The sequence below is a fragment of the Rhinoderma darwinii genome, chromosome 2 (assembly GCF_050947455.1).
Source record: "Rhinoderma darwinii isolate aRhiDar2 chromosome 2, aRhiDar2.hap1, whole genome shotgun sequence".
Taxonomy (NCBI): domain Eukaryota; kingdom Metazoa; phylum Chordata; class Amphibia; order Anura; family Rhinodermatidae; genus Rhinoderma; species Rhinoderma darwinii.
This window is the reverse complement of record NC_134688.1, coordinates 321,966,096-321,988,816: the sequence shown is the minus strand read 5'-3', so window position 1 is coordinate 321,988,816 and position 22,721 is coordinate 321,966,096. Positions and strand designations below refer to the sequence as shown.

Below are 22,721 nucleotides of genomic sequence, written 5' to 3'. Positions count from 1 at the left end.
GAGTTAGCCATCTGCAACCACCACCAACTATTTACCTCCAGCCGTAAACCAGCTCGGAGGCACCGCTCACCTCTGCAGATGGCTCCAACCACCAGAAGATCACTTCAAAGGGAGAACACCCTATGAAGTCTTCAAATAATATACCTTTTTTGGGAGACACATACCCCCGATGCGACCCCCCCCCACCATTTCGTACTGACCAACCTCAAGGACTCCCCCCGCCAGCCGCTATGACACCTGGACCTGCTCCTAAATTTGAAAACAACAAGTTACATGAGAATAGACCATAAGTACGAATGAGCATAGACAAACACACACATAAAAGACAAAACACAAAGGACACAACCCAATTAAGGGCGGGAGGGTGGGAGCTTGTATTTTTCTTGTTCTTCCTACCGCTGCTTACGGCTCAATGCCGAAAGCAGCGGGAAGAACAGATACCCGTCCCCTAACTCCTCCCTTCCCCAACTCCTCCTTGTACTCCCTCACTTCCCTAACTAATTAACACTTTCCCTCCTATGTCAGTCATGGAGGCTTCCCCTTAAGCCCTCCATGCTGCGTCCAGCTTCTTCTTGACTTGCCTAAGTAGAGTCATGTATTATTGAACATTTTCTTTCCCCTTTTCCCACCCATTCACCCAAGAAAAAGACATGTGACAACCGAGGTTGGATGTGAAATGGCCACAGCAGCCGTTTATTAATTTACATTGTTTATAAAATGCAATTTAATCTGAAACATTCGGATAACTACTTAGGATTTCAACCAGAGAATTCCTCCTATAATTCACATGACCCAACATGTGAATCAGTAATAACAATCAACATTAACACTAAATCAGAGCAGGGGAAGTCCTTGAAGCCCTTTTTCCGATATTTTTACCTCGAGTTAGCCATCTGCAACCACCACCAACTATTTACCTCCAGCCGTAAACCAGCTCGGAGGCACGGCTCACCTCTGCAGATAGCTCCAATCACCAGAAGACCACTTCAAAGGGATAACACTCTATGAAGTCTTCAAATAATATACCTTTTTTGGGGGACACAAACCCCCGATGCGACCCCCCACCATTTCGTACTGACCAACCTCAAGGACTCCCCTCGCCACAGCGAAACCGGCCTTGACCACCTTAAGCCTGTGAGTTCTGCCACACCACCACCGCCCTTTCAATTCCTTCTGCTAGTGCCAGGCTCCACAAATCAATCCCAACCTCGGTCAAATGCACTCCATCACTCCTCCAGTAATTTCCCTCTCCTGACTCCAAATCCCTGTGCCGCACACAAATACCCCCATTCTTGGCCACAAAACGTGACACCGCCCGGTTCACTTTAATGCGGACTTTGTTAAGCCTCTCCACAGACTGTGCCAGCCGCCAATGCTTCCTCGCAACTATGTCGGACCAAACTATCACTAGGCATGGATAAGATGCCCATAAACACAACATATCGTGTTTGATATCCTGCACCAACTCCCGAAAGGGGCGCACCCCCAAATCATTTCCCCCCACGTGCAATACCAGGTCCTCCGGAACCCTATCCAGCTGAGAGTATTTCTGAAACTCGGTCAAAAACACGGAATGCGCAGCTGACGGCCATCGGGGCGAACGTCTGCCCGCAGGGCCCCCCAATGCACATAAGAGTGTCCTAACAGCCACACCAGGCAAGGACGCTGATCTGAAACGAAAAGAAAGACAAGCACACACGCATTTACCACCTCCAACAAGCAAATAACAACACGACTCATAACAAATGAGGGCGCATGTAAGTCCGAAACCTGTTGGACTCCCAACGGCCAATGCGACGCACACCGTCGTCATCCAACCCCCAACGCCCAGCCTCAGTCAATCCGAAATGAGTGAGAAGAGTAATGACCCACACCGACTCCGTCCGCAGCTAAGCATTTTTGAAATACTGCGCCAAATTGATATCTGGACAAAAACGATCCATTCTCGTGATGCAGCAACGGCAACTCGGGCACCCCCACCCGTGACTTGAAAGCAAGCATACAAGCGACCGGAAACATCGCCGACCCCGGGAGGGCAAACAGAACTATGTGCTTCCCCCTTCCCATTTGGTCAGTTTTTGACCGCCGCAAAAACAACTCGAGTTTGTCCCCATATAGACCCACATCTTCCAGTCTCAATCCCCCTGCCCACACTGTACTAGGAGAAACCAACTCCCCAATTCGAAGTGCTCCAAAGAACACTAGGGAAAAGCTAGCTGAAGCAACTCCACCTCAAAAGGAGAATGACAAACAGACGTGTCGCTGCAGAATTTACATTGTCCATTAACGTTGGACATAATCTGCATTTGTCTATGAGGTCCAAATTAATGAATGCTCTCTCAATAGTGGATCGGAGAGAGGCCGGCCGGGGAGACCATGACACGCAGCTTCAGTGTTCAAACAGTCTCTGCCATGGGGGGCAGATGCATTTTTATTTATAATGAAGAGAGAGAAGGTGTTACCCTCATGCTTACACATATACATACCACATATGGTAAAACATAGAGTTCCAAGCTTATCTTAATATATATATTTAGTAAATGGATTGCAAGTGTTATTGGGTTTTGTCATGTCAGCCCTTGTATCAGCTGAACACAAGGTCATTAGGTCATAAAGCAGAAGTCTTAGAATAGAATACTCATCCCCCTCTGTAGGCTGTTGTGTCAGGAGATCTTTGAGCTTCAGTGACAACGGTCCATGTAAAGCAATATATGTTCACACATATAAAGATAGTTAAAATATTTTTGACAATTCCCTTCTTTTGAACATAAAATTGCTTAGCCATGTATTAGAATATTCATCCGAGATTACGTTCTGGTCAGCTCCCCTGATCCAGGGCACCATGTGCCATTCACTGCGACATGAATACTCAGTATACGTGTCTAGCAATAGGTGCGCGTACAGCGTTACATACTGTACACACCTGAAGATTTAGGGAGTTACAGGTTTCACAATTCGGGCAATACCATCTATCTCGCTGGTTTTCTATGACTTGACAGATAACTTTATCAGGTGTGGAAGCATTTAGTGTCACATAAACAGGTGGCTCTGAATGTTTCCTTACTCCTCGGTTCTTTGGGTGGTCTGGAACTCATGCACTTTAATATTGTGTGATGTTTTCTTAACTGCTGATACTTTTGCAATCAAACATATTACAAGTTTAAGGGCTTATTCAGACGAACGTTGCGTTTTTGCGCACGCAACAAACGCTGCGTTTTGCGCGCGTGTCAGCAGCGTGTGACATGCGTATTTGGGCCATGTGTGCGTGTATTACGCGCGTAAGACATGCGTTTTTCCTGCGCGTGTAAAAAACGCAGGCAGGTGTTCTGTTTTCGCCAGCCTACAAAAAGGCCAAGAATGCAACTCCCCTGCTTGATGTGCGCACCTGTGGTGCTGAATTTGTGAGCTTTTGGTGCAACAGAGTGTTCGAACGAGTATTTGCGGTTACTTTGTATGCCCCACTGCATTGATGCCACCTAGCTCTCTGGCCCGTGTCCTCTTAGCATGGATGATTTCCCGGAGGTTTGGCCAACGCCGTAGCATGCTACTGCCACACCGGCGGAGATCAGGTAGGATGTGGGTTTACCCAATACTGGCCCAACGCACCTCTAAAGGGCATTTTCATACCCTGTATGCTGACCTCCGTCGTCACCCAGATAAATTTCGCTCCTTTTGTCGCCTGTCTGTGCCTGCCTTTGATATGCTGCTGGAGCTGGTTCGGCCAGGAATAACCAGGACACCAACATGCGGCACTGTATTTCCCCAGAGGAGCGTCTCCTTGTCACCTTACGGTATGTGCTGTTTCTTAATCCAGGTTACACATTGTTTTATGTGCTTCATGTCCTACCTAACATGTTGGCTTTGTGGTTTGTGTTCCTGTAGATTTTTGGCGACAGGCAATAGCTACCATTCCCTTCATTTCGAATTCCTTCTTGGAGTGTCCACTATTTCCGGCATTGTCCCATCAACCTGTGTGGTCCTGTGGCTGAGATTGAAGAGCAGCGTGATGCCTCAGCCTACGGCCCAACACTGGCTTCGAATAGCCTTACTGTTTGAAACCAACACTCAATTTCCCCACTGTATTGGTGCACTCGATGGGAAGCACATCCGTGTCCAGAAACCTCCCCACTCTGGGTCTCGATACTTCAACTACAAGCAGTTTTTTTCCATAGTCTTGCTGGCCTTGTCGGACTGTAATTTGTGCTTTACCATCGTCGACATCGGGTCCTATGGAAGCTCTGCGGATGCCCGCATATTTCGCTCGTCCAGAATGGGCCAGCGTCTAATGTCTAACCAACTTGATGTTCCCGAGCCTAACATCCTCCCTGGCACCAGCGGTCCACCCGTTCCTTATGTTATGGTTGCAGATGAGGGTTTTGCCCTCAGCAGACAAGTCATGCGTCCATATGCGCGGAGGGGCATGGATAACCATAGGCGCATTTTCAATAACCGGCTAGGCAGAGCACGGAAATTGGTGGAAAGCGCCTTTGGCATCATGTGCAGCAAGTGGGGGTCCTGATGACAGCAATGCAAATGTCGCCGGCCAATGTGACATCTGTGATCAAAGCCTGTGTTGTGCTGCACAACTTTACCCGCATCCATGATGCCGCTCATGATTGGCCGACATCTGGCCTGCGAGTGCGCAATTTGCAGAGTACTTTGACAGCCAGCCTGGAGATGTACCCTGGCAGAACGTAGCCATTTGAGGTGTGGTGAAGTTAGTATTCTTTTGTCGAACGTCTATTTATCCCTCTAGTCCTTTTTTGGTTTGGGGGGGGGGGGGGTAGGGTAGGGTTAGGGACTCGCAATACTTGAGGCCCCTTGACGTGGGTTGCGAGCTTAAACCTCGGGAGGAGTTTGGAATTCCCTTTTTTTAAGCCACCAATTCCTTGACATAACATCCTCTTGTGTAGACAAAGGATTTCCTGCCCTATGTCAGTGCCCCTTTCTGCGTGAGTGAAGCTAGGTATGGCCAAACAATAACTATACTAATAACACCTCAGTTCCTGGTATTCCAAACCCCTTCCGATCAACGAAGGCCTCAACGATGTGGTGGAGAAATGTCATACCGTCCAAACCTCTTACGCCATGGCACCTCATAGAAATCGGTGAGCTATGTAACAGAAGGATTGTCCACACGGGAGTGAAATATATAACTTTGGCGTTTATGTTATTTGCACATACACTCCATAACACAAAAAAAGAGACGGGGGATTACATATCCCAACAAAAATTGGCACCAACATGATGCATTGCAGATAGTAACCAGGAATGATTACAAGGCTGTCATGGCTTTTGGACATTTGGCCTTAGTATACACGCGCCCCTACAGATTGTGATAGGCATGGGGCGGCGATGTGTATGCAGACATATCAGCACCACTATGCTGTCCCCAGGCCTGATGTGGATGTTCCTGAGCAGCATAGTGGTGCTGATACTGTGGCTGGTAGCCGTGAGGCTGGATGGGAGCCTGAAAACTTGGGGCAGGTAGGGAGTAGGGAGGGAAGTGACGGACAGGGCCAGCCATTGGGCCAGGGGAAAGGTATCTTGGCCCTGGAGGATATTGCGGCATCTGCGATATGGCAGGTGCAGGTTGTGAGTGCCGTGGCAAATGGACCCCCGCGGAGGGCATAAACACACTACGCCACTGCTCGATAGCAGTGAAGCGCCGCCCTGGACTAAGCGGGGGTGTAGCACTGTCGAGGAGCGACAGCATGTTCGATTGCAGGCGCGCCAGCCTATGCTCTGGTACCCAGCGCATTAAAGGTGCAATGCTGCGACAAAAGTAGTCGCAGTTGTTCTCATCAGCTGCACGCCGCAGGTACTCCAGAACACGCACGTCCACCTGTGCACCTGAGGACGGGTTCACAGGGCGTCTGCGGCGGGGTGTTGCATGGGTAGGTGCCACTTGGTCCGGTGGGCCCGCTTCTGGCGCTGAGGCGACTGGGACAGGATCCTCTCTGGTGGGGTCCGGGGTTAGGGTGACCAGGGGAGCGGCGGCTTCGGACGCCTGGGTAGACTCGGCCCGTGCCTCCTCTTCCGACGCGTCAAGATTATCGCTAGTTCTAGAATATAGGGGAGACGTCAGTTGAGGAACACAATTTACTGTTCAAACAAAAAGCATATTTGGCGTATATGACATTTTTGGGAGGTCACGTTTGCAAAAAGGGCCAACAACGAGTACTTACGGTCGCATGTCCATTATTTCCCGCAGGAACAACAGCTGATCGTAATATATATAGCGGCGCTTCCTGGTGCCACCTTCTCCGCTGCGGCCACTGGAACCATATTCTCTCCGGAACTGGTCCCTGGAACTTCGCCACCGTCTCTTTACATCGTCCACTGTATAAATAATAAAGAACACATCATTCAAGCAACACACCAGATGTTACTGCGCACACAGACACTGCATATAAAACGACAGTACGACACCACCACACAAGAACACACCTTACTTTCAGCTACTATAAAGATGCCACTGAACCGAAACGTTGCCCATGACAGGCATTGTTTCAACAGTGACGCAATAGGCAATATGGATGGCATCATACACGTATATGTCGACACACATATATACACTCACCAATGCATTGGCGGTCACGGGTGCGGCTGTCGGCCCACTCCTGCTCAAACAGCGCCTCGGCAATATGCTCCCATGCAGCCTCCTTGAGTGTGCGGTCATGGTATGACTTCGCATGGGTGTTCCATACCTCCGGCCGCTCCTGAACTAATACGATTAGCGAGGCATGGCTGCAAGCTGCTTGTGGTGCAGGAGTAAACGGTTTGGCCTCTTTTTGAAAACCTGGTCTCTAAGCTACTTCCTGCTTTTCTGCTGGTTTCGACTAGTTAGCTCAAACTCCTTAGCATAGAGACAACGTGTCCTGCGTGAAAAACGCTCGTTCCACGCAGGTGCCTCCGTATGACATGCGTGATTTTCACTCACCCATTGACTTTAATGGGTGCGTGATGCGCGAAATACGCAGAGATATTGAACTTGTCGCGTTTTGTACGCAGCGAACAAACGCTGCGCAAAAATCACGGACTGTCTGTACTGCCCCATTGACTTCTATTGGCCTGTGCGTGGCGCGCAAAAACAACGCGCCCTGCACGGACGCAAATCACGCTCGTGTGAATCCGTCCTAAACCTAATATGTCTCTATCTAAGTAGCTGATTGTAGTCTGGCTCGGGTACATACTCCTGGTCTCCTGGGTGGCAACCACTTATATGCTTTACAACCACTTATATGAAGTATATGTTGGGTTGAAGCACATCGCTGGAGTGATTTAACACTCCTGCAATCCAGTAGAACAAGATCATGTCCCGTCCAGTGGCATTCATCGATGCCACCCCCTTTATTAGTTAGATTACCTCGTGTTACACCCTCTAGACCCTGCGTCATCCATTTTCTAGCTGTCTCGGAGCACTGGGAGCTGCCGGCTGCTTTTATCCCCACACAATATACAGATTTTGTGTAATTTCCCTCACAATCGGTGAGGTTTACAGCATCAAACAACAGGACATTCTTATTAACCTGACCCATGTTTACACATCACATGGTGTCATTGGGGTAACATCTAATCATGGACGGCAGTATTCCAGGACTGAGATCTGTTTTTCACAGCGCTTCCCTCTTTGAATATCTTACACGGTTAAACAGCCAGGGAACCAATGCCCCAATTCTGCTATTACACGAGGGACAACTCCAGGAGAGTAAGGGTTAAGCGCTAGAGAAAAGAGATGGGGCTGCAGGGCCAAGCAATAACTTCATCTATCTTCAGATATGGCATCGTCTTTGAATAGAGACATATACAACAGTCCAGAAATTCAGTCAATACTGATATCACTTGATGTTTGATAAACTTGTCATTAAACTCTTCTTCTAGCTCATAATTTAGACAATAGGTAAAGTAGAGATGACGGAGAAGATGAAGGTCAGCTGGAGCTTGACGAGACCCACAGTTCAGCCTCGTGATTGAGGACCTGTCAACAGTGACTGGCGTTTGTCCAAGTTCTTTCCTTCCAATTTAACGGATGTGGAAGTTGTGAGTCGGACTTGGTGCGGACGTCACAGTGCGGCTGTGGTGCTTTACGGTGTCTCTTTAAACAGGCCCAGTCCCTGGCTGTAAATAATGTCCTCCTATCACTTAGGATCTGGAATGGAATCATAAACATATTTATACATCTGTGTGAGCTCCCACATAACTGGTGAGGTCAGAGGGCAATAGGCAGGCGCTCAGTCCATAGTTTATGGGTTTCAGCCATGACCTTCTACCTTCCCACTGCTCTTGGTATACGGGGTGTGAAAAGCTGCTCTCTGCCCAGGACATGCACGATTTGTTGGAGTTCCTCTCCAGTAAAGTGAGTTCCTCTATCACTTTCTATTGTCTCAGGGACCCCATATCTACATACCACTTCTGAGAGCCATCTTTTACTTTTGCTGTGGCCCACGTTACTGGCCATGCCTCAGGCCACCCAGAGAACAGATCTACACAGACCGGTACATGTTCATACTGTCCCACCTTTGGTAACTGAGTCAATCTGCAGTCGCTGATATGGGTAGTCTGCCTTTACCATATGCCTTTTTGCAACCCGCATAGTTTTGCCTATGTTATGGCAGACACATATCATGCACCTCTGGACTAATCTGGCAGCAGCACTTGCTGAACCCCGGGGGTACCCACCATTTGGTCACCATTGCACTCATTCCTTCTCTTGACACCTGCGTTGGTCCGTGCATTAGTTGGGTTATCATGGGGAAGAGGACTTTGGGTAGGCACATCCTGTTACCCACCTTCCAAATTCCATCCTCCCCTTCACTGGCACCTTTTGTCTGCCAATGTCCTTTTTGCTTTGTGGCTAGACTTTGTAGTCGACTTAATATTATCATGTCTACGGCACCAGATGCTTTGCTGGTCAGGAATACTACATCCTCCTCTATGAGGGACATGAGAGCCGCAGCTTTCACAGCCTCGTTTACTAGTCTATTTCCCCTCGCTTCGAGGGTAGCTTGCATTTTAGTAAGAGCTGGCATTTTGAGTATACCTACATGCTTTGGCAGTGTCAGAGCCTCAAACAATTCTCTCACTCTCTCAACATTATGGGTCTACCCGTGGATCCAGAAAAATCCCTGCTCCTCCAGATTAGGCCATAATCATGTGCAATACCAAAAGCATATCTAGAGTCAGTATATATATTTGCGGTTTTACCTTCAGTCAGTCTACACACCTCAGCGAGTACCTTCACCTCCACCTCCTTTGTGGACACGGAGGATGGGAGTGGTTGTTACTTTATTACCTCTGTTTCGGTAGTGACAGTACATACCCAGTCTTGTAGCATGGTGGTACCTGGAACCATCTACAAAAGAAACTCAAAAGCTGGATTAGATATTGGATCCCCTGTTACATTTTCATCTCTATTTTCATTAATTCAAGACAATTATGTTGATGATCTTTGTACTAGGGAATCAAATCACTGTCTACTATTTCCTGCGACCAGGGGCGTAACTAGGAATGACTGGGCCCCATAGCAAACTTTTGACTGGGACCCTCCCTCCCCCGGGTGTTACACAACCCCCCCTTGTAGATAGTGCCTTTTTTACAAACCCCCCCTTTTGATAACGCCATACAGCCCCCTTTGTAGATATCTACAGAGGGGGCTGTATGGCGCTATCTACAGAGGGGGCTGTATGGCGTTATCTACGGGGGGGGGGAGCTGTGTGGCGTTATCTACGGGGGGCTGTATGGCGTTCCCTACAGGGGGGGTGTATGGTGTTCCCTACAGGGGGGACTGTATGGCGTTCCCTACAGGGGGGGAGTATGGCATTCCCTACAGGGGGGGACTGTATGGCGTTCCCTACAGGGGGGGACTGTATGGCATTCCCTACAGGGGGGGACTGTATGGCACTATCTACAGGGGGGGCTGTATGGCGCTATCTACAGGGGGGCTGTATGGCGCTATCTACAGGGGGGCTGTATGGCGCTATCTACAGGGGGGCTGTATGGCGCTATCTACAGGGGGGCTGTATGGCGTTATCTACAGGGGGACTGTATGGCACTATCTACAGAGGGGGAACTGTATGGCGTTATCTACGGGGGGACTGTATGGCGCTATCTACAGAGGGGGGACTGTATGGCGTTATCTACGGGGGGGCTGTCTGGCGTTATCTACAGGGAGTCTGTATGGCGCTCCCTACAGGGGGGGCTTTGTAGAGAATGCCATACAGCCCCCCCTGTAGGGAACGCCATACAGCCCCCCCTGTAGGGAACGCCAAACAGCGTCCCCCCTGTAGGGAACGCCATACAGCGTCGTCCCCCTGTAGGGAACGCCATACAGCCCCCCCTGTAGGGAACGCCATACAGCCCCCCTGTAGGGAACGCCAAACAGCCCCACCTGTAGGGAACGCCATACAGCGTCCCCCTCTGTAGGGAACGCCATACAGCGTCCACCCTGTAGGGAACGCCATACAGCGTCCCCCCTCCCAAAAAAATGCGACCTACAGTGTGTCCTAATAAAAGACATGTATCCCCTATCCACAGGACAGGGGATACATGTGTGATCGCTGGCAGTGATAGGGAGAACGGGGGACTGAAAGTCCCCTGAAGTTCTCCATGACTAACCTCTGACTTCCGGGGTCTTCGCAGCTCACTAAAAATGAAAGGAGCGCTGGTCACGCATGCGCACAAGCGTGACCGGCTCTCCATTCATTTCTCTGGAGCTGCCGACACAGACCCCGGAAGTCCGAGGTTTGTGATGGAGAACTTCAGGGGACTTTCAGTCCCCTGTTCTCCTTATCGCTGCCAGCGATCACACATGTATCCCCTGTCCTGTGGATAGGGGATACATGTCTTTTGTTTAATGGCAGAGCGGGGAGATACCTCCCTGCTCTGCCGTAGTGTTCAGTGGCGTCCCGCTGTAGCAGCCATAGCGGCTGCTAGCGGAGCCTCCGGCCATGGTGGGGGCCCGTGCCGGCGAGCGACACAGGCCCCCTCATGCCGCGGGCCCCGTAGCAGCCGCTACTGATGTTACGGCAGTAGTTACGCCACTGCCTGCGACTTATCCCATTCCCTCAAGTGTCCCATTGACCATATATCCTTCTCTTCCTCCTCTGTTGAACCCTGCGGAAGCAATGTAGTAGGGTTTAACACTGTACACTGTACATCAATGTATGGTTAGTTTTATATGGGGCCGTGGGACTTGTCTTATACTTAGTAGCCATGTGCTTAGTGTGTGCTTGATGAAGAATCTCACTAACAGCATGGGGCACCCTGAGAACTAGAGGCTAATCTTAGCACTATGTCTGTTGTCTTGTCTTTGAGAAAAGCAGCTGTTGCTACTACACAGATACAAGACGGAAGGTACAACGTTGTTTGGCATTCTTAGGGAGTGGGGCTTATTATTGGAACATACACATTTCTTCAGTACCCCTGCCTCCAAATACTGTCTTATCTGGTTATCAATACTTTTCAACTGTGGGAGGCTCGGAGGGCGCTGCTTCAACTGAAGTTTGGGGCTGTTTGCAAGCAATTTTAACAGTCACAGGGGCCACAGACATGCGTCCTACATATGTTTACCCTGTGCCCAAAAGAAGGACAGGACCGCCCTCAATGCCTGAGATGTGAGGTCTTCCTCCTCTCAGTGCAATCCCCATAGAGTGCAGCACACATAGAATTTAGCACATCATCAGTAATTTCAATCTTTCCATCAGACATATTGAATGACAACCTGAATTTCTGCAAGGATGTCAGAAACTATAAGATTGACTGGACAGGAATCTGACACCATAACTATGACAACAGCTCCTGTGAATGCTGTAATCTTATTGTCATTTTCATTTCATAAAATATATTCCCAATATGTTAGTGTGTGTGTTTGTGTGTGTGTGTGTGTGTGTGTCTGTCTGTCTGTCTGTCCGTGTGTGTGTGTGTGTGTGTGTGTGTGTGTGTGTGTCATGTGCATATGTAATGCATATACCATCATTAACCAGAAAGGATTCTCTTATAAATTAATAAGAGGTTTCCAAAATAGCAAAATATCTCTTTCCTTAATTAGTATATGTCAATATTAAATAAACCAATCTATTAACACAAATGATGAAACATATTGTGCACTATATGCGTCATCATTTGCCAATAGAAACTTGTTAATATCAAATAATCATCGACCTATTAAAATGTAACATATAGTGCAAAATAAGAACTGTAACTTAATAGATTAAAAAAAAAAAAAAAGCTTGATAAGATCACAGGATGAGTATTATATGTTTTATGTTTATATGTTATATGTTACGTTATATGTGTTTTACACGGTTAAAATGTAACAATGACATATAAAAATCTTTCTTGTTGAATCACTTATGTGGTGATTTCAAATAAACCATTTCCTTTTAAAAAATAGTTCAGCACACACACCAGTCACTCACAATACCGGCTGTTCCCAGACACTCTCAGTACTGAGAATCCAATCTCACACATATATACCTTTTGTGTGTGACCTTTGGTAAAACAAGTATATAACTAGAATGACTGTGTATAAACTCCTATTCTATTATTATTCATCCAATGAACTATAATCTTCATTTAGTAATGGGCGTCATATTAAATTTAAATATGAATGTGAAGTTTTTCATTGTGGTCGACACATAAAACACATATAACTTAACATATAACATATAAACATAAAACATATAATACTCATCCTGTGATCTTATCAAGCTTTTTTTTTTTTTTTTTTTAAATCTATTAAGTTACAGTTCTTATTTTGCACTATATGTGCACTTTCTGCAGACACAGTTATACTACAGATAACAAAGAATGTAGCATTAACCCCTTACTAGCCAAAACTTATCAGCTACAAGGTCAAAATGTCACCATGTGCTCCTGTCAATCAATGACAAAACCTCTTCACATGTTTTTTTTTTTCCCCGATAGTGGATATCTGAGGCATTCTCTTGTATGTAACACATTATTCTCTTATCATTAGTTCTATTAGTCTAACACGATTACTATAGATTAACAATATAGCTTGTTAGATATTCCATGCAATTATTAAAATGACTGTTAAATAAACCAAAAAGGAAAAAGATTTACAGTAAAGTTTAAAATGTCTTGGAAAAACACCTATAACGAGAGGAAATTTCATTAGTGACAATTTAGGATAGATGATATACAGTATATTCAAACAATCATATCTGGATAGAAATACATAAGAATCTTCACTTTATCAATCTCACTTCTACTTCTACAATCCTTGGTCATTACACTTAAAATTATCCTATTGGCTTTAACTCTATTTCTAGCCAATTCCTAATTCACGTCTCATTATCTCTCTATCAATAATCCCTGAACATTTCACCCAATGTTCCCTTTTTAGGAAGTGAAGAGTTAATTGATTCCTTTATGAATTTAGATGACGCCTTTCTCTCTATGTATGGCTAATAACTGATCGCATGTCACCCCTGGAAACCTCTTGTTTCTGTAAACCTTTGGTTTATAAAGCTGTACATAGAATAATTATACGTTGGCACATTCATTTCTACTGGAATGTCACTATCTATAGAATTAGACGCTGGTTAATTCTTACTGACAACTGTGTTTCGTTTTTTTTTTTCCTTTTGTTTATTTCTGGTGCATTCAATCACTTCTATCTGTTCTCTGCAACTCTGTCTATTAATCCAGGGCCTATCATCTCTCAAGAAACCATCCCATCCAGTATAACTGAGGACTCCACTACTTGGACATTCCCGCCTTTTTTTGTTATTTTTTCCAGGTTCTTTACTGCACCGTCCCCGCATCGGTTTTTGACAATATCTGCTGCTGTTTGTCCCCACCCTGTCCCTTGGTTGTCATGCCCCCATTCCCGGCTGGCCAGCACTTTACCTTGGGCATACTTTGAGTCAGAAGTCCCCATGCACTCTGCTAGACTTTCGGCTTTCTTATTTTTAGTCTGTCAATGAGGATTCCCCTGGCACTCTGCTAACCCCTGTGTTTAGTCTGTCCGTAGGGCTCCTCGAAGCACTCTGCTAAATCCTGGGCCTATTTCTAGTCTGTCATGGTGGTTACCCCTTACGCACTCTGCTAAATATTTTAGACTGTCATGGGATTTTCCCCCCACGCGCTCTGCTAAATATTTTAGACTGTCGTTGGGCAACCACGTCTCTGATCCTGTCTCCTAAACAGCAGCCAAATAACTATTGTCAACAAGATCACAATTATTGCAAGTCCCTCGGTGCAGTGTACGTTAACCTACTTTATGTTGTATTTAAAAGGGATGGCTGTGATTTATAACTATCTCACTGTCTCAGGGGCCCGTGGATATTCCATAAACTTTCTAGTTACAGAGATGTTACTTAATGATCAGCAACTCATTCAGATTGGGCGTCCGAGGATTAGCCCACATACGTACTCTTACTTCCGGCCAGGTGCGCCTCCTATGGGTCACAGTCTGGATGCGCGAAAGTCCTAACAATCACTTGGGCGGGGATGGTTACCCGTCACTTCTGCAAGGATCAATTTGCAACCTGATCTTAATACACACTAAACCCAGGGGCCGGTGGGAACACTTCGGACAGGCCGTTTAGTGTTATCTCGGTATTTGGTTGTTTCTGTATGTCTTGGGATCAGAAAACAAACGCTCCCTTATCTCAGCCTCTCACAGATACACTCACAGATTCATTTCTACTCACACGCCTATTTCTATAATTCATACATACAACTACTCATAGACAAATGGTGTTCATGGTTCCCAAATAGTCAAAAGAGACAATACCTGGACGGCAGCTAAAACAAGAGAGAAGTGCACAGTAAGAATAACATTTCTTACTCACCGGTTTTGTGTGCAGTTCTCCGTTATCTTAGCCGTCAGCCACCTTCGATTGTCGCCTTCGATCTGTGTTGAGAATCCTGGACAAGCCCCCAAGAAATGTCGCTGCAGAATTTTAGATTGTCCATTAACGTTGGACATTATCTGCATTTGTCTACGAGTTCCAAATTAATGAATGCTCTCTCACTGGTGGATCTGAGAGAGGCCGGCCGAAGAGACCATGACACGCAGCTTCAGTGTTTAAACAGTCTCTGCCATGGGGGGCAGATGCATCTTTATTTATAATAAAGAGAGAGGTGTTACCCTCATGCTTACACATATACATACCACATATGGTAAAACATAGAGTTCCAAGCTTACCTTAATATATATATTTAGTAAATGGATTGCAAGGGTTATTGGGTTTTGTCATGTCAGCCCTTGTATATGCTGAACACAAGGTCATTAGGTCATAAAGCAGAAGTCTTAGAATAGAATACTCATCCCCCTCTGTAGGCTGTTGTGTCAGGAGATCTTTGAGCTTCAGTGACAACGGTCCATGTAAAGCAATATATGTTCACACATATAAAGATAATGAAAATATTTTTGACAGACGCTAGCGATAATCCCAAAGAACCGAGGAGAGTAAAAGACACGGGTCGCCTCTGATCTGCTTCGGCCCTGCCTCGACGCAAACCCTTCAAAGCTTGCCCTACCAAAAATTCCTTGAACACATCCCTTAGACCCCGTAATTTAAAACCAAAAGCCGAGGCATAGACAAAACGATTAACCCTGGCCAGGGAAAACCCCGCCTCCCAAGCGTCCCCCAACCAATAGCGTCCCCCAACCAATACAATAATGCCACCAACCTGTTTTGATTCGTGCTGATGTTACCCAAACCTCTTACCCACTCTTCCCACTGCCTCCAGCAAGCAGAATAAGCACTCCACATCGCACTTGCCAACGACCTTTTTATCAGCCGTTCTGCGGAACCGAAACCAGATCCCAGAGATGTTCCGGACAAGCTAAACCGAACAGATCCGCTGCCGGTGTCAATTGACGGAATCGATCCCACTGCGAGCGAGAAAGAGCATCAGCGATACAATTGCAAACCCCTGGCACATGCACCGAAACCACCCACGCGTTTAAGGACAAGCACAGAACTAAATGTCGCAACAACTGAACTACAGGAGGAGAAGATGCCAATATGTTATTAATTGCTAACACCACCCCCATGTTGTCGCAGTGGAAACAAACCTTTTTATCCCTGAGCCTATCCCCCGAAATGGTCACCGCAACCACCATAGGGAACAGCTCGAGCAGGGCCAGATTCCGCGTAAGTCCACTGACCACCCAGCTAGCCGGCCAGTTCCCCGCACACCATTGACCTCCACCATACGCGCCAAACCCACCTGACCCAGCCGCGTCAGTAAAAAGGTCCAACTCGCTCGTATCCTGTACTGGAGACATCCATAAAGATCGACCATTATAATGCCCGAGAAAATCATCCCACACCTGAAGATCAGCCCTATGCTCCTCCCTGATCCTCACAAAATGATGTGGTGCACGAACCCCCGCTGTTGCTGCCGCCAATCGCCTACTAAAAACCCTACCCATTGGCATAATCTGACAGGCAAAGTTCAACTTCCCCAGCAGAGACTGGAGATCGCGCAACGTGATCTTCTTCAAACGACAAGCCTGCCGCACCTCCTGACCCAATGACCTTAATTTATCCTCGGGAAGTCTACACTCCATCGAAACCGAATCAATCTCTATCCCTAAAAAAACAAATGGTGGAGACAGGGCACTCAGTCTTTCCAGGCGCTAGAGGAATCCCAAATTCCCTCGCAACTTTCTGCAAGGAATACAATAAATTACCGCAAATAGGCAAACCCCTAGGCCCGATGCACAAAAAGTCGTCAAGGTAATGTATCAAAGAATCAACCCCGGCTACGCCCTTCGTCACCCATTCCACAAAGCTACTAAATGACTCGAAATATGCGCAAGAAAGGGAGCACCCCATAGGAAGACACCTATCCACATAAAACCCCCCGTTCCAGAAACAACCTAACAGCCGCTGGCTCTCTGGATGGACTGGCAGCAAACGAAAAACCGCCTCAATGTCAGTTTTTGCTAACACCGCGCCAGGCCCCGCCTCACGAACTAACACCACTGCCTTGTCAAAGAACGTGTAAACTACCGAGCATAAATTATGATCGATCCCATCATTCACCGACGACCCCCTGGGAAAAGACAAATGCTGAATCAAACTAAATTTGTGGGGCTCGCGCTTTGGCACAATTCCCAAGGGGGATACCACAAAATTCTCCATTGGCGGATCAACGAAGGGCCCCGCCATGCGACCCAACGAAACTTCCTTAAAATTTTTTTTCGAAAAGACCTCCGAGTGCAAATAAGCACTCTTAAGATTGCGCTGTGTAACCGGAACCTCATAAGGAGGAGGGGGAATAACAAAACCAAAACAAAACCCCTCATAAATTAACTTGGCCGCAACCCTATTTGGGTACTCATTTAGATACGGGGCCATCTTTTCCACCCTCACCGGCGACAAACCCTTGACCAGTTGAGGAGGACTGGTTACCTGACCGCCTCCGTTTTCGCATACATTTTGCAGCCCTGTGCGAGGATCCGTTACATTCCGAACACATTTGCTTAAATTTACATGTAGCCCCGAACTTACACTGGCCATCATTGAATTGCCAGCAAAACCCAAGTTTTGACCCCGAACCCTTCCTGGCCTGGTTAGACTGACCTCCTTGGCCAACGCTTCCGGGAAAGGACTGCTTAACTGGAGCCGTCACCCTCAACCAAAGCACAATATCCTTCTGGTCCCACCGAATCGCCGGCCGAACCGCCTTCCGCTGGCGAAATTGCTTATCGTACCGCATCTACGCCTGACCCCCATACACCCTATGAGCCTGACTGATGGCATCGAAATAGCAAAATAACGCCGAGCAATTCTCAGGCGCCTTATCCAAGATGACACTAGCCAAAATAGCAAAAGCTTACGACCAATTGACGAACGTCTGCGGGATAAGCCTATACTGCCGACGTTCTTCTTCCTCCTTCTTACTCTCATCCCGCTTGCCCTTATCTAAATTGAATTTTGCAAGCGGCAGAAATTTCCACGTACTCGTCTTTACAAATCCGCTCGCGAACCTCCTGTTTAAGGTGGGCCCCTAAAGGACCCTCGAAACATACGTAAACCTCACCACGAGCACGATCATCAAGCCGAATTCTATCCCAATCTTTCTGCGCCTCGGTTTGAACTGACACCGCGACCGCTTCCCTGGACGCCCCCAAAACTTCCCCTACCATGGGACGCGACTGTAACACCCCAACATCACGAGAACCTTCCCAGACTACCGCCGGGGACCCCGCCGGTGCTACAGGCGCCGCAGCCCTATCTAAGCGCCCGACTAACTCCCGCAAACAACCCACTAAATCCGATAAGCCGTCACGCCCGGCAACACCACTACCGACAGCGGATACCACCTCCGACACCCGACATAAAAATTGCTGGATACGGCAAAGAAGGAGTTACGCACTCACCAGGCTGCCCAGGGACTGTGTTCCCGCCAGCCGGAAAACCCTGACCGCGCTGAGACTTGTCCAACTCTCCATCTTCCAGGTCTTCTCTCGCTGACGATTGGCAATCGCACCGACATCTCTGACACGGGGACCCTGACATGCTGACAGATGGGCCGGCGACCTGCCGCCCGACCGCAGGGACCCAGACTTCCGACCGGACCTGTTGCCTCGTCGCCGCTGATGATCTAGGCGTCCACCCTGAAGATCTCAAGGAAGCCAGCCCCCTGGCCGGAACATCACCATGCGGGGCGGTCGTGGACTGCTCCCTGGATACGGCATCTGAAGGAGATTGCGTGACAGGGAGCCCGGCCTGCGACTCCCTGTGGACCGCCGAACCCCGTCGCGGCTGGGGATTCCTGCCAGGACGCAGGTCCTGGGAGGAGGCGGCCTTCCCAGCTGCCTGGCCTGCAGCGTCCTTAGAAGGGCTCCCCCTGCGACGCCGGGCCCGCGGGACCACCTCTGGACTGAGCCTCTCTGGAGGCCGAGAACGCTGGGAGTGGCGGGGTAACCGTACCTGAGCAACCGCCGCTCCCGACGTTGCCCTCTGCTTCATTCCAGCAGAAGCAACCTTTTCAGACTCCCCCCCCCGCCGCCATATCACCGGTTAGAGAGAGGGGGCCGGGAGAGGGGAGCACATCCGGCCCCGCAGCAGACACGGAGCGCCGGGCTCGGCGCGAAGAGGGGCCAGCCTGAGGCATCCTAGCCAGCGCCGCAAGTGTCTCCTCCAGCCACCCGGACCGTGAAACTCAGCTGCCGCACGCAGCTGTTCCAGCATCCGGTCAGCGGTCGCCATGACAGGTAAGAGCAGGAGCAAAGGGAGCTTGTATTTTTCTTGTTCTTCCTCCCGCTGCTTCCGCTCAATGCCAAAAACAGCGGGAAGAACAGATACCCATCCCCTAATTCCTCCCTTCCCCAACTCCTCCTTGTATTCCCTCACTTCCCTAACTAATTAACCCTTTCCCTCCTATGTCAGTCATGGAGGCTTCCCCTTAACCCCTCCATGCTGCGTCCAGCCTCTTCTGGATGTTAATTTATGGAGTGTTTTTTATGATATGTTGTGATTATGCTATTTTATTGCATAAAAAATTGTGTATTTAATAAATGGCTGCTGTGGCCTTTACACCAATTTCAAGTTGTGGTCTCTTATTGGTATTGGGTGATGGGAGGTCATAGATAGCAAAGGCATCAAACATATCTTAAGGCAAGTGTAACCATCTGTACTGTAAAAATCTTTTCCATGGCTCCACGGTTGTCAGCTTTTGAACTGATATGCCAGATCTGGATCTTTGGTTTGATGAGACCGCCTCATCTACATTTACATGTGCTTCTTAGGGTGCATTCATACGGTGGTACATTTTTCAATGTGGTTTTAACCGCACCCCAACCACAATGTCTGAATGGACCCTGAGTAAGATGCAGACAAATTAAAAAGCCACATCAGAGCGACAGCTGCCTGCCATTAATAATTTACCATGTTTTAACAATATTAATTTAATAATTCTTGTTTCTCCCATACTTAAGTCATGAAGAATCTCCAGCCCTGTCTAAGGCAAACCAAGTAATCTCAGAACACAATAGAAAAAAATATTCTGGCACTACCTGCTTTTAGTATGCCCTAATGATTTGTTGAGCTTCCTGACAAAGCTGCAGCTCAGCCCAGTCGCAGCCTTGCACACAGATTAGTAATCACAATTTGTATGCCAGCTAGCTCCAGCTATGGACAAACTGTCAGGCCATTAAAAAGCAGATTACAGAGTTGGGTGGACATCAATAACCTTAAAGGTAATGTGTCGCTAGAAAAACATTTTTATTTTTTTTTGTTAAACAGTTAGTGTATAAGTGATTAGACATTGTTCTAATTTTTTTATTTTTTTCACGAGTCAGGAAATATTATAAATTAGATTCTAATTTATAATATTTCCCAGCGCTGGTCACTAGATGGAGCAATTCCCAAAATTGCAGCATTGCATGTGGTAAAGCAACCACATTGCTTTATGCTGCAAAATTTGAGAAAACTCACTCGCTCTAGTGAGCTCTCAGAACCCCCCCTCCTTTATCCTGGCTAGTGCCGGGAGAAACGAGGGGATTGAACAGTCAAACCTCCTACACTGTGTGTCGCCATTTTTTGAGCTAACACACAGTGTAGTAGGTTAACATACAGTAGTAAACACACACTAAAACACGAACATACATAGAAATAACTTACCTGCTCCTGCCGCCGCCGCTCCCTCCGGTCCGTCCGCTCCGTCTGCTACCGCCGCTCCAAGTGCACAAGTCCGGAAGCCGCGACCGGAAGTAGTAATCTTACTGTCCGGCCGCGACTTCCGGTCCACAGGAAAATGGCGCCGGACGTCGCACAGTTCAACTTGGACTGTGTGGGAGAAATGGAAAAAAAATGGCAGCCCCCATAGGGAAGAAAAAGTGAAAAGATAAAAAGAAAGTAAAACACAAACATACAAATAAATAAAAAAAATTTTAATAACACACTAAAGTCAAATTGATCTAAAAATATTTTTTTTCGTGACACTGGTCCTTTAAGGACAGAGGGAATCCTGCTTCTATCAGTGTACGGAGGAGCAAGTAGAGTTACTATGCAGGCAGAAACAAGGTAAACTAAGGTTTGAGGCAGGAAGTTTAGGAACCACGCATATGCTCTTGTTGCCCAATCTATGCCTTTCATACATAACATTGAAATAAAGCCTGATGCTTGTTTTCTTTGTTAGAAGCAAACATGTATACTTGCAAAGGCAAACCAGCATCTTATTATGAAACTATTTTACAATGAACCATGTCTTGGGATATGTACTTCCCAACATGACAGAAATATAGAATAGGGGGAGGAAACCTCCAGCTCACCAGTCCAACGCCCGACACCTCTGCCTCGTTCGGATCTCCGCAACGGTCCACGGCAAACAATAGTAGAATGAAGAAAGTTGATCCGGCGCTGCAGGTATGTGGTTTAAAAAGGAACGTATTCCCAATTTTATTGTATCAAAAAAGCTTTAAAATTCGATATCAGGTGCATTTTGGCATCAAGGCAGTAATAGGTGGGTATTTGGCGCTAAATACCCACCTATTACTGCCTTGATGCCCAAATGCACCTGATATCGAATTTTAAAGCTTTTTTGATACAATAAAATTGGGAATACGTTCCTTTTTAAACCACATACCTGCAGCGCTGGATCAACTTTCTTCATTCTATGACAGAAATATACTCTAAGTAATGAATGACAAGACATACACACAATATGACAGGATTATAGGGGTATTCCAGCAGTTAACATCCATCTACATGTGCACTGCAGCTTCACACACATACTGAAAAATTCGAAGGAACTGGGATACCCAGTTCTAGACGGACCCCTACAATCTAACATTTATCACGTATTGTGTGGATGAAATAGACTTAAATCTCTAGATATCATGTCTGTTGATGCCTTTGAAGTTGCATCTCAAAAAGCTATTATAAAAGAAAAATATAGAAAATATTATGGTTTATTCTAATCCTAGTAATGATATACAGAAAAACAAAAAAAATGTGTTGTAGCAAACTAAATTTAGTTCTGTAGATTGGCAACTTGCTCTTCTCAGAAGTATTGCCCAGTGGGAAGTCTGGGTAAACAGAAATAATCATTTGCAAATTTGCTGAGGTTTATTGGGTTAGCATCCAGTCGGATATCCTACAAAGCACGCCTGATGAAAGTAAGTTCCTGCTATCACAGAAGGTATCTTTATGCAATATCTGGATGTCGTTATTCTGTGAATAGAAAAATAAATACGTCACTGAACTGAAAGTATATTTTAGAAAAATTGCCAATACTACATGCATCTTAGAATTTCATCCAATATGTAGTAGTTTGTGTTTGCATGGGTTTTCCTTGGGTACTCTGGTTTCCTCCCACATTCCAAAACATACAGATAAGGAATTTAGATTGTGAGCCTTAAAGGGGGCAGTGAGTGAGGACCAACTCTGTACAGTGCTGTGTAATATGGTGATGAGTAACAGAAAAAAATATGCAGGGTTGCCCATTTTGGACAACTTTTCATCTCAGGCCACCCAGCCTTAGCTTGTATGGCACCATGTGCGGAATCTTAATTTAGCACCCCCACTCATCATAAGAAAAAAATGGAGATTATATATTTATATATATATATATATATATATATATATATATATATATCCACACACATACAATGAAGGAAATAAGTATTTGATCCCTTCCTGATTTTGTAAGTTTGCCCACTGTCAAAGTCATGAACAGTCTAGAATTTTTAGGCTAGGTTAATTTTACCAGTGAGAGATAGATTATAT

General features: G+C 46.8%; 1 protein-coding gene across 1 annotated transcript in view; it reads right to left on the bottom strand.

Moving 5' to 3' along the window:
• Positions 1–22,061: 22,061 nt before the first annotated feature.
• The window catches only part of OPTC (opticin), a 92,508-nt gene continuing 91,848 nt past the window's right edge, over positions 22,062–22,721 (bottom strand). Inside the window, exon 6 of the mRNA XM_075850648.1 lies at positions 22,062–22,166. Coding sequence (XP_075706763.1) covers positions 22,062–22,166 — 105 coding nt within the window. The remainder of the gene's footprint in view (positions 22,167–22,721) is intronic.